This window comes from Propithecus coquereli, unplaced genomic scaffold (assembly GCF_000956105.1).
Source record: "Propithecus coquereli isolate 6110/MARCELLA unplaced genomic scaffold, Pcoq_1.0 Scaffold111, whole genome shotgun sequence".
In the NCBI taxonomy this organism is placed as follows: domain Eukaryota; kingdom Metazoa; phylum Chordata; class Mammalia; order Primates; family Indriidae; genus Propithecus; species Propithecus coquereli.
Genome location: NW_012135081.1, coordinates 1,433,062 through 1,446,257, shown reverse-complemented (window position 1 = coordinate 1,446,257; position 13,196 = coordinate 1,433,062). Strand labels below are relative to the sequence as shown.

The 13,196-nt window shown below is 40.7% G+C and overlaps 1 protein-coding gene across 1 annotated transcript in view; it reads left to right on the top strand.

The window, feature by feature from the left end:
* Nucleotides 1-13,196, top strand: part of FAM186A (family with sequence similarity 186, member A) — a 55,030-nt gene that overhangs the window by 29,690 nt on the left and 12,144 nt on the right. The window contains exons 2-5 of the mRNA XM_012650126.1: nt 356-575; nt 1,555-1,725; nt 7,257-11,433; nt 11,539-12,472. Of these exons, the coding sequence (XP_012505580.1) occupies nt 356-575; nt 1,555-1,725; nt 7,257-11,433; nt 11,539-12,472 (5,502 nt within the window). The remainder of the gene's footprint in view (nt 1-355; nt 576-1,554; nt 1,726-7,256; nt 11,434-11,538; nt 12,473-13,196) is intronic.

Sequence of the window (13,196 nt, the reverse complement as noted above, 5' to 3'; positions counted from 1 at the left end):
GATTGCTTGAAGCCAGGAGTTTGAGACCAGCCTGAGCAAGAGCAAGACCCCATCTCTATAAAAAATGGAAAACTTAGTCGGGCGTAATGGTGCATGCCTGCAGTCCCAGATGCTCGGGAGGCTGAGGCAGGAGGATTGCTTGAGCCCAGGAGTTTGAGGTTGCAGTGAGCTAGGCTGACGCCACTGCGCTCTGTCTCAAAAAAAAAAAAAAAAAAAAAATCTGAGGCTCATTTAGCAAGACTTTAATTGGACAGCTTTATATTAACTATATCATTGACATTCTGGGAAGAAAGGTGACAAAGCTTCTTTGAAAATTGAGGATTTATTAATATATTCCCCCTTCTTATTCTTATAGGACATTAATACGCGCCTGAGTGAGATAATGAACAATGTGCATCGGATAATAACTCGCTATACTGCTGATCTTAACTTGTCCACCGTAAGGACTCTCTCCACTACAGAATATAAGAAAAAACAGAGAACCAGTGTTTCAGAGAAAATGATTACTTTTGCTCAGAATGGTGAAATTAGAGAAAAGACTCTTGCCTACATTCTGGCCTGGTTGGAAGAATGGAGTAAGTTTCCAGAAATAATTTAGAGGAAAATCACAAAGTTGATGAAAACTGTAGAGAAGAGAATGAATAAGTAAATTTTGAAGGATCAGACTAAAGAAGAAAAGACTAAGGAGGTTATTCAGATGGTTGTGCTCTGTTCCAGTAAAAATAAAATAAAAATATAGGCTTATTCACTCAGTGCCAGCTATTCTGGCCTCCTTGCTTTTTTTTCAAGCATGCCAGCATGTTCTTCCTGCCCAATGTCTTTATGCTTACTATTCCCTTGCTTGTAACATTTCCCACCAAATAGTCACATGGCTCATTCACTGCTTAAATTTGACTTTAAAATGAGGTGTTCTCTGAACACCCTCATTCCTTTTCATCTGGCATTCTCCATTATCCTCCACCCTTCCTTTATTTTTGTCTACAGCATTAGTATCTGACATACAATATTATGAACTTTTTATTTTTTATCTCTCTCCTTTTACTAGAATGTAAGCAGTATGAAGTCAGGGAACTTATTTTATTTAATGCTGTATCCACAGTGTCTAGAACAGTACATGGCAGAGTAGACATTGGTTGAATGAAAGAATGAATAAGCTAAGCATACCAAAAAAAGGAATTTCACTTTGCTGCAAGAAATCTCATGTAACAGGGATTATAAATACCTGATAACTTACCAAAGGAGTTAAATGGGATTTAGATCCCCAATATTAAAACACGCACTCTCATTTTAGATACCTACTTCCCTGGTGTCAGGGAACTAAACCAAATAGAGACCTTTTTACCTGATTCATGTTTTCATGTCCAAGACTTACTGTTCAGCCTTCTGTTCCAAGCCTCTTCCTTTTTAATTTTTTCATAGAGAAAAGACCCAGAATGGTAGTATGAGATACCTATATTCCCCAATAATACTATATGGAGTATTTACCCAATATTATACACTTATATGGATAATTATCTTTCTGCAATTTTCTGTAATTTTTTTACTCTCTTCAAGGTGCCGTTTTGTCTGAGATGACTGTAATTGATATTGATGAACACCACCAGTGGATAACACAAATGCAGATGTTACCAGACACATTAAAAGCTATTGAAAACAATGTGAAGATGCTGTGTAGATTCACTACATCTTTTCTTGAAGAAAAGAAGACACAAAAGAAAAAAATATGTAAGGGTGCTTTATGACTTTGGAAATGGAGTTTGACTTTTTCTTAAAAAAAAACAGCTTTATCGAGGTATAATTTGTATAAATGTTAAGTGAACAATTAAATGATTTTCATTAATTTATAGAGTTTTGCAATGGTCACCACAATACAGTTTTAGAACATTTCCATTACCCCAAAAAGATCCCTCATGCTCATTTACGGTCAATTCTCATTCCCACCAGCAGCCACAAACAGCAGTCTATTTTATGTCACAATAAATTTGCTTTTTCTGGATAGTTCATATAAACAGAATCATATTATATGTAGTCTTTTATGTCGCCTTTCTTTCAATTAGCATTGTGCTTTTGGTCTTCAGCCATGTTATAGGATGTATGAGTAATTTCTTCCTTTCTATTGCTAATTATATAGTTGTTTAAGAAATCATTACAAAAGGAAAAAGATAAAATGTTTTCACTGTCTTTTTTTTTTTTGAGACAGAATCTCACTGTGTTGCCCGGGCTTGAGTGCCGTGGCATCATCCTAGCTCACAGTAACCTCAAACTCCTGGGCTCAAGCGATCCTCCTGCCTCAGCCTCCCGAGTAGCTGGGACTACAGGCATACGTCACCATGCCCGGCTAATTTTTTCTATATATTTTTAGTTGTCCAGCTAATTTCTTTCTATTTTTTTTAGTAGAGATGGGGTCTCGCTCTTCCTCAGGCTGGTCTCGAACTCCTGAGCTCAAATGATCTGCCCTCCTTGGCCTCCCAGAGTGCTAGGTTTACAGGCGTGAGCCACCACGCCCGGCCTATACTGTACTCTTTAGAAGGAAGTCTGGATGCAGACCACACTTAAGGAATGGGGAGTTATGATTTACTTCCTTCAGAATGGAGTGTCTACATAAATTATTTGAAATTCTTATACATGGGAGATTTGTCTCTTCTCTCCCATTTATTAATTTATTCAATTATTTATATCAAAATGGACTCATGAATATTTATTTTATACTTTGCATTATAATCCAATACTAGTTTATTTTCTTTCTCAAATCATTCCAGCTTTGGCCATTGGGAGTTCTTTCAATTAGCTCCTTTGCCCCTTTGACATACTCCTATCAATGTGGGTTTTTTGTTTGGTTGGAATTTTAGCACTTCCTTACTTTCTGTATTCCAAGACGCTTCAGACTCATCTTGTATATTTCCTGTCTCAGTCCGACAATCAACCATTTCGCCAAGGATTTCTGGTTCCTTTTACTGGAGAATAGTATTAAAAACCAAAGTCTGGGTGCTAGGTGTGCTCATTGCTACTGGGGTTTTATTTCTTTTAGGCCTTCTCAGCTGACAAAGCAAAGAAATATACATATGTATACTGACCCATGAATATACACATATCTATAAATATTTCTGTACATAACCATTTGTAACTGTATTCAGCCAAACATGAGTCTTTACTGATGTCTCCAACTCTAATCCATTACCACATGGACCATCCTAGCTCCCTCCCTTTGCTTATTTGTAAATTCCCACTCAAACAGCGAGAAACCTGGTTTTCCACAATCTGCCATCTACTTACTAATTATTCAATTCCAGTGTACATATATAGCAGTATCACAATTGTTAACCCATACCCCCATGAGAAATAACTCTATCTGTAGTATAGTGCTATTCCTTTAGTTTTGTAGACTCAGCTGGGCATTGGTAGCTCATGCCTGTCATCCCCGGCACTTTGGGAAGCTGAGGCAAGAGGATTGCTTGAGCCTAGGAGTTCGAGGCTACAGTGAGCTATGATCGTGCCACTGCTCTCCAGCCTGGGCAACAGAGCAAGACTCTGTCTCTAAAAAAAAAAAAAATTAAAAATTGAAAAAATAAGATAAAATTTAAAAAGTGGTTTTATAGACTTCATTCATTTCCAGTGTTACTTAGCTCAGCACCTTCCCTCCACCCCACCCCTTCATTGAGGTTGTGTGATGCATTTCTGGTATGTTACAGTCTCTTGTCACAGTCTGCATTTCTTCCTGGAATACTTTGACTTCTAAGTGATTATTTCTTAAAATTTGCATATATTAAGCTTCACTCTTTGTGCTGTAGTATTCTATGGGTTTTGACAAATGCATATCGTCATGTATCCACAATTAAAGTATCATACAGAATAGTTTCTCCATCCTAAAAACCCCTGTGTTTTACCTAGTTATCCTTCCCCTCTCTCTCTCTGAGCATCTGGCAACTACTAATTTTTTTAATGTCTGTATAGTTTTTTTCAGAATGTCATAATTGGAATCATGCAGTATGTAGTTTTTCAGACTAGTTTCTATCACTTAGTAATATACATTTAAGGTTTCCCCATATCTTTTTTGGTTTAATAGTTCATTTTTTCTTGCCGAATAATATTCCATTGTACAGATGTACCATGTTTGTTTATCCACCTATTGAAGGACATCTTGGTTGCTTCCAGGTTTTAGTGATTAGGAATAAAGATGCTATAAACATTTGCAAGATTTTTGTGTGGACATAAGTTTTCAAATCAATTAAGTAAATACTGAGGAGCACAATTTGTGGATTATATCTAAGACTATGTTACTTAATAAGTAACTTTGTAGGAATTGCCAAACTGTCTTTCAAAGTAGCTTTACCATTTTTCATTCTTACCATCAGTGAACAAAATTTCCTATTGATCCACATCCTTGCCAGCATTTGGTATTGTCAGTTCATCAGATTTTTTGGATTTTAGCTATTTTAATAGGTGTGGAACAGTATCCCATGGTTGTACTTTGCAGTTCCCTAATAACAGAAGATGTTGAGCATCTTGTCATATGCTTATTTGCCATCTGTGAATTTCATTTCTCACCTTCATTATTTGAAGAATAGTTTTGCTAGATATAGAGTTCTTGATTAATAGTCTTTTTCTTTCAACACTTTAAATATGTCATTCTACTGCTTCTGGCCTCCACTATTTATGATAAGAAGTGAGCTGTTAAACTTACTCTGGTTCCCTTGTACTTGATGAGTCTCCTTTGATTCTGATAAGTCATTTTTTCTTTCTACCTTAAAGATTTTCTCTTTGGCTTTCAACAGTTTAACTATAATGTGTTTAGGTATAGATTTTTTGATGTTTATCCTACTTAGAGTTCACTGAGCTTCTTAAATATGCAGATTAATATTTTTCATTAAATTTGGGGTGCCTGGGCCATTATTTCTTTAAATATTTTTTATGACTTCCTTCCTTCTCTCTTCCATGGACTTCCAATACTTGCGCATTGGTATGCTTGACGGTGTCTGCTATGGTCTGAGTGTTTGTGTCCCCTCAAAATTCATATGTTGAAATCTGGTATTAGGAGATGGGGCCTTTGGAAGGTGATTAGGTCATAAGGTCATGAATGGGATTAGTGCCCTCATAAAAGATGACCAAGAAAGATCCTACGCCCCTCCCACCATGTAAGGTTAGTGTGAGAATACAGCTATTGATGAGGAAGCAGGCCCTCACCAGACACTGAATCTGCCTTGATCTTGGACTTCCTTCCCAGCCTCCAGAACTGTGAGAAATAAATTTGTGTTGTTTATAAGCTCCCCAGTTTATGGTATTTTGTTATAGCAGCCTGAATGAACTAAGACAGTGTCCCACAAGTCTCTGAGGCTTTAGTTATCTTTCTTCATTCTTTTTTCTCCCTACTCTTCAGATTGGATGATCTCTACTAATTTAGGATCGAGTTTGCTTATTATTTTCTTCCATCATCTTAAATCTGCTATTGGGCCCTTCTGGTCAATTTTTCATATTAGTTAATATAGTTTCATATTAGTTTTTCATATTAGTTTCATATTAGTTTCATATACTTTTCAACTCCAGAATTTCTACTTGGTTTTTCTCATTTTCATCTGTTTACTCATATGCTCTGTTTGATGAATAATTGTCATCATTTGTCCCATATTTTCCTTTTATTTTTAAATATTGTTTCCTTTAATTCTTTGGACACATTTATAACACTTCTTTTGAAGTCTTTTTTCTGATAAGTCCAACATCTGGGCCCCCTCAGAGACAATTTCTGTTGACTGCTTTTTTCCCCCCTGTGTATGGGTCACATTTTCCTATTTCTTTGCATTTTCTTAATGTTGAAAACTGGACATTTTAGATACTACCATATCGTAGCAACTCTGAATTCTGATTCCCCCTGCTACTCCAGGGTTTATTTTTGTTGCTTTTTTTTTTTTTACTGAATTGCCTGGACTAATTCTATGGAGTCTCTTTCTCCCACAGTGTGAAGGCACTAGCACTAATATCTCTGCTCAGTTCTTTTTTTTTTTTTTTTTTTTGAGATAGGGTCTTGCTCTGTCGCCCTGGCTAGAATGTTGTGGCATCAGCCTAGCTCACAGCAATCTCAAACTCCTGGGCTCAAGCCAGCCTCCTGCCTAAGCCTCTGAAGTAGCTGGGACTATAGGCGCATGCCACCACACCTTGATAATTTTTTCTATTTTTCTATTTTAGAGCAAGACAGGGTCTTGCTCTTGCTCAGGCTGGTCTCAAACTCCTAACCTCAAGCAATCCTCCTGACTTGGCCTCCCAGAGTGCTAGGATTACAGGCATGAGCCACCATGCCTGGCCTCTGATCAGTTCTTTCTTTTTTTTTTTTTTTCCATTTTTGTTTTTATTTTTTAAGCTTGATTTCTAGGGGATCATCCTTGGGTCAATATAGCTTTGTGGTCAGTCAGTAATTGGCCAATCATTGACTGATTCCAATAAGGCTTCCACTCTTTGGTAATGGATCTGTGTATGGGTTAACTGTTTTTGACAATGCCCTGGTATGGTTTTTTCCCCCGTGCTGTTTCTCCAAATCAAGTCATCCCCCTCAGGCAATAGAATTGTCAGTCCTCACAGCCTGCCTCACTCTGGTAGAACTTCCAGGTCATAGATCTGGGGGTTGAGGCTGGAAACAGTTACAGATTAACAGACTTTCATTGTTTTTTACTGAGGTACAGTAGTTTTTCTTAAATAAATGCTTCTCAATTTGTTGTATACCTTTGGTCAATTTCCAAAGTCCTAAAAATGATTGTTTTGACAGGTTTTCTAGTTTTATCATTTTTGGGAGGGGGATGCTGAATTTCTCATTAATCCATTCTAGAAATCCTTCCAAATGTCCATCTTTTGTCTGTTCATTTATGACTCTTTTGAAAGGTCCAAGATTAGCTTTGATTCATAAAAGGAAGAAAAGAGAGACAGGAACCCAAGAAAGAAAATGGAAAGTACTAAGCATAACCAAAGCCTGAGGAAAGTTTGGCTTGATAAATTACAATGTAAATTGTATCTCATTCCAAACTTGTAACTAAAAGTAAATTGAAGTTACAGCTGAGTTCATGTCCTAAACTCTGTAAGCCGAAGTTCTAGGTGATTGTGGGGAGTCATTCTTTTTAAAATAATACTGTTTATTTTGGAGCTAAAGTTTTTTGATGAATCTTTAACCTATAGATATCCATTAGTTTAGACTAAATTCCTTAGCCTTAAATATAGATAAAGCACAATGCAAAAAAAAAAATGCAATCTCATTGTTTTATGTTTTTTTCTTTCAGTATCAAGAGGTACTCTATGGAAAACTTGGAAAGAAAGAGTTATAAAGCGACCTGCAACAGCCCATGCTTTAAGGCCAGATCAGATGATTAGTGATCAATTTGCAACAAATATAAAGATTTCAGAAATCCAAGATATGCTACAGGAACTCATAGGCACGTCAATGTTCAACAAATTGGAAAACAATGCTATTAAATATATATCATCAACAATAATAAATCTTTCTAAAGCTTTGAATTTGCTAAGTGATGAATTAAAAGGTATTGACTTCCAAAGTGCCAATATGTATGTAGATGAGTCAAGTGATAAAGAAAAAGAGCTCTCCCTGAAGATGATACAAGATCTCAGTGAAGAAAATGAAATGCTTCAGCAGAAACTTCAAGATGCAGAAGAAAAATATGAACAACTTCAAACCAAAGTTGTTACAGAACGCCAAATACATACAGCATTGCCCAGATCATCAACCTCGAAAGCATTACCTGGACCTTCTTCACAGTCATCCGTTGTTGTTACCAAAGCTGGTGACATAGAGGACAATATGGAACGTATTTTCGCCAAAGAATTTGGAAATACTGTAGATGAAGCCCCTCAAAAAGTGATCAAAGGCTCTGGGAAAAAGTGGGGCTCAGCTCCTTCATATATAGCCCAACCTGAAATGATTCCAGGTTTAACTGAAAAACAACAACGTTCACCTGAAAAAAAACAGAAAAAGCCTCCTGAAGGTGACGTCTATCAGAAAGATGAGACTTACCAGTATCAATCACAGAAAAGGAAGTACACAAAAGGCGTAGATGCCAATGAAACCTCTAGATCAGATCTGAGTGATAATAAAAGTGAACAGAAAGTTTCAGACGCCAAACCTCATCAATACTCTGAGCTACAAGCACTGGACAACAAAAGAAATGAAAGGAAATTCTTTTCTGAAGCCAAATCAAAGTCACCCACTGAATCACAAAGCCAACATTACCTTTTTACTGAAACAAAGAGCCAACGTGGCAAAGATGGAACAAGTAGTATATGGGAGCAACTCAGGAAAGTCAAACATGAATATTTATCTGTCAAAAGCCCAATTTCGTCCACCACTGAATCAATGGACAAAGGGAGCAAAAGTGAGATGAGCAGCCTAGTGGAGCTACTCAGGAAGACTCAATCAGATTATACCTCTGAGCCACAGAAAGAAAAAAGAAAAATTAAAAAACACCAAATCTCTTCAGAAACTACCAAAAGCAAAGAAGAAAAAACCAAAAAGAAGGAAACTTTAGCCTTCACCAAAAAAGCCGAGACTCCTCAACTTGTTAAATCACACTCAAGAATAGCAAAAGAGACTTCAGAATCTACCAGAGCTCTAGAAAGTCAAGATGACGAAAGTGAACAGAGTAACCTAGAAGAATTTCAGAAAGCCATAATGGCTTTCCTAAAAGAGAAAATCGATAACATAGGAAAGCCTTTTGATAAAAAGACTGTGCTGAAGGAAGAGGAGTTATTAAAAAGAGCAGAAGTTGAAAAATTAGGAATCATAAAGGCAAAAATGGAGGAATATTTCCAAAAAGTGGCTGAAACTGTGACTAAAATCTTGAGGAGATACAAAGATATAAAAAAGGAAGGACAAGTTGAAGAGAAACTTATGAAACAAAAAAAGATAGTCTCATTTATGCCAGGATTGCATTTTCAGAAGTCACCAATTAATGCAAAATCTGAAAGTAGTACCTTCCCTTCCTATGACAGCACAGATCCAGTAATTAACAATTTACTACAAATGATCTTGGCTGAAACAGAAAGTGAAAGAGATGTTATAACAGTCTCAGTAGTAGGCAAAGACCACAAGGAGAAGGAAAAACAAAGGCAGGAGGAATATTTGCAAGAGGGTCAAGAAAAAATGTCTGGCATAAGTCTCATACACCAGTTGCTAGAAAAAATAAATCTTTCAAAGGAGATCTATGAGAAGATAAATAATAATTTGGAGGAGAAAAAGGCACAGCTCCAGATGAAGGAGGGAAAGCAAGGACAACAGAAGCAGAAAGAGGGGCAGGATGAAGTGTGGAAGAAACAGCAAAAACAGAGGGTTCAAAAGCAGATTGAGCAAGATGAGAAGCAAAAGCAAAGGGGAAAGGATGAAGAAGAGCATCAGAAGCCTGTGCAGCAGCAGAAGGAAGCATGGAAGCAAAAAATGAAAGAGCAAGGGATACTCTTGGAAAAGGAGAATGGAGACACGAGGCAGGTTCAGAAGGACATGAGACATCTGGGGCTGAAAATGAGCGGGAAGAAAGAGAAGGAGAAGCAGAAGCCAGGGAGAGAGGTAGAGGACCTTGAAAGGCAGAGGCAGAATTTAGCAAAGGATCAGATGAAGATTGAGGAGGAAAAACCTGAAGAGCTAGTAAAAACGGTCACCCAAGCTCCAGAGACATCGTCTTCCAAGTGGAAGAGATTATTGGAAGATATACCCAAGTTATATGAAGGAAAAGAGTTCCATAGGATTCTGAGGACTTCAGAGATTGTTCCTGATCAAAAGAACTCCATAGCAATAATTCCAACCACTTCCACACAATCCTCCCCATCTGAGGCCATTCTCATTTCTGGACAACCTCTTACAAAGTGCATCGTTCTTACCCCTCAGCAGACCCAGGACCTGGGGACCACCCTCACCCCCCAGCAGGCCCGGGATCAGGGGATCACTCTCACCCCTCAGCAGGCTCAGACTCAGGGGATCACTCTCACCCCTCAGCAGGCCCAGGGCCTGGGGATCACTCTCACCCCTCAGCAGGCCCAGGACCTGGGGATCACTCTCACCCCTCAGCAGGCCCAGGGCCTGGGGATCACTCTCACCCCTCAGCAGGCCCAGGACCTAGGGATCATTCTCACCCCTCAGCAGGCTCAGACTCAGAGGATCACTCTCACCCCTCAGCAGGCCCAGGACCTGGGGATCACTCTCACCCCCCAGCAGGCCCAAGCCCAGGGGATCACTCTCACCCCTCAGCAGGCCCAGGCTCAGGGGATCACTCTCACCCCCCAGCAGGCTCAGGCTCAGGGGATCACTCTCACCCCTCAGCAGGCCCAGGGCCTGGGGATCACTCTCACCCCTCAGCAGGCCCAGGCTCAGGGGATCACTCTCACCCCTCAGCAGGCCCAGGGCCTGGGGATCACACTCACCCCTCAGCAGGCCCAGGCTCAGGGGATCACTCTCACCCCTCAGCAGGCCCAGGACCTGGGGATCACTCTCACCCCTGAGAAGCCCCAGGTTTTTGGTGTCAAACTTACACATGAGCAGGCCCAGGCACTGAGGCCTTCTCTCACTCTAGAACAAGCCCAGACGTTGAGAGTTCCTATCACTCCTAAGTATACCAAGGTACTAAAGGCATCCGTTACCTCTGAACAGACCCAGGCAATGCAAATGCCACTAACTACTGAACAGGCCCAGATATTTGGGGTCCCTGTTACCCAAGAACAAGCCAAGGCATTGGGAGTCACTCTTATGCCAGAGCAGACCCAGGCATTTAGGGTCACCTTCACTCCTCAGCAGGTTCAGGCACTGGGGCCTCTCACTTCTGTTCAGGGTGAGTCACTGGGCCTTTCTCTCACCCCTGAGCAAGCACAAGCATTGGGGGTCCCTCTCACCTTGGATAAAGCCCATACCTTGGGATCTCCCCTCACCCTTGAGCAAGTCCAACCTTTGGGAGTCCCCTTCACCCCAGGACAGATCCAGTCTGCAGGTATTACTCTCATGTCTAAGCACGACCTGAAATTAAGAGGTTCTCGCACACCAGGTGCTCTTCACATTCCTAAGCAACCCGCCACATCAGCTCCTTCTGCTTATAGACCATTTCAGGAATTGAAGCCTTCTCTCCCCACTGGGCAATCCGTTACATCAAGATTATCTCCAAGCCTTAGGCAGTCTCCGGCATCATCTGTTCCTATCACTGAGGAGTTCTCTACATTTGGGATCTCTTCTACTCCTTTGCAGATATCAAGGCCTCCTCTCACCCAAGGCCCTTTTGCCCCTGGGAAGCCCCCAGAAATGGGGATTCTTCCTGACCCTGAGAAACTCCTGGAACCACAGACCCTTCCTTTCTCTAAACAGACCCTGATATATAGAGGTCCATCAACTTCTAGGCAGTTCCTAGCACCAGAGGCTCCTCCTACCCCTGGACAGCTCCCAATATCTGGGGCCCCTCCCACTCCAGGGCAGCCCTTTGAACTGGAGGCCTCTAGCTCTAGGCAATTCTTCATATCTAGGGCCTCTCTGACTCCCCGGCCACCTTTAATATTGAAGGCCCTTCTTGCTCCCAGGCAGCCTCTTGTCTCTGGAATCCCACCCACTTCTGGACAGATTCCCAGTCTCGGGGCCCCTCTCTCACCTGGGCAGCCCTTGGTTCCTGGGATCTCTTCCATCCCTGAGCAGCTCCTGGAATCCGAACCCATAACCTTCTCTGAGTGGCCCCAGGCATTCCAGCCTCCTGCCACCACTGAGCAATCTCCCTATCTGCAGGCCCCTTCTACCCTTACGCAATATCTAGCACCACGGACCCTTCCTGGGCAAGCTCCCCCATTATGGATCCCTTCCATTTCTAGGTATCCCCACCCACCCTTGGCCCCCCAAACCCCTGGAAAGCCCCAGAAAGGTTTGTCCTCTTCTGTTGCTAAGAGAAGACTGGCAATTATTTCTTCTCTGAAATCTAAACCAGCATTGGTCCAACCCAGTGCTCCAGATTTCAAGGTACCTCAAGTTTCTTTAACCACTAAGAAGGTCCAAATGTCAGAGGTCTCTGACACTTATGAAGAAACCCAGGCACACCAAGGTACTTTTGCCATAGAATCACTGAGAACATTTCAGTCCTATCTCACCAATTATAGGACACCAGTATCACAAACCCCTTACATGAAGCCTATAACATCACTATCTTCTCTTACTACTCAACTACTCAAAACATCACAGATCTCACCTTCGGAACGGGACCAGAGATCCCAATTCCCCCGGACCAAGAAACCCAAGATGATGGTGCCCCCTTCTTCTCCCCAAGGGCTTGAAGAGAAGAGGTATTTTGTTGATGTGGAGGCTCAGAGGAAGAACCTGATACTGTTAAATCAAGCCACAAAAACTTCTGGACTCCCTTCACAGCTATACACAACAGCTAGGAATCTCATAATTGAGACACTTCATATGGACACAGTTCGGCTGGGATACCTATTCCGCAAGTACATTGCCTATAGGCTGATCCAGAGCGCCAGGTAGATGTAATTATTTTATGTCCAGCTTTTTGGTATAGTCCTGATTTCAAATACTCTCCCTTGTTGCCCTAGAAATATATTCATATTTGTCATATTATCTTATAGAAGATCTGTGGAATGGAAGCCTGTTTAAGATAGCAAAAGGAGACATATTTTTTTAGAAAATAAGAAATGATATATAACATAATCCATTTCATCATTTACATCTCTAGCAGAGATGCCAAGATATATTTTGTGGATCATGTTTTATCTCCAAAACATCAACATCAAAAGTTTAGAGATGCTTGTCAGTTATTCTCAATTTCTTTCATCTTCTGTTTTTTTTTTTTTTTTTTTAATACAGAATCTTGCTCTGCTAGAGTACAATAATGTCACGATAGCTCACAGCAACCTCAAACTCCTGGGTTCAAGTGACCCTCCTCAGCCTCCCAAGTAGCTGGGACTATAGGCACGCCACTGTGCCCACTGGTTAATTTTTTAATTTTTAGTAGAGACAGGTCTCACTCTTGCTCAAGCTGGTCTTTTTTTTTTTTGAGACAGAGTCTCCCTCTGTTGCCCTGGCTAGAGAGAGTGCCGTGGCGTTAGCCTAGCTCACAGCAACCTCAAACTCCTGGGCTCAAGCGATCCTGCTGCCTCAGCCTCCCGAGTAGCTGGGACTATAGGTATGCACCACCATGCCCAGCTAATTTTTTCTATATATTTTTAGTTGTCCAGATCAT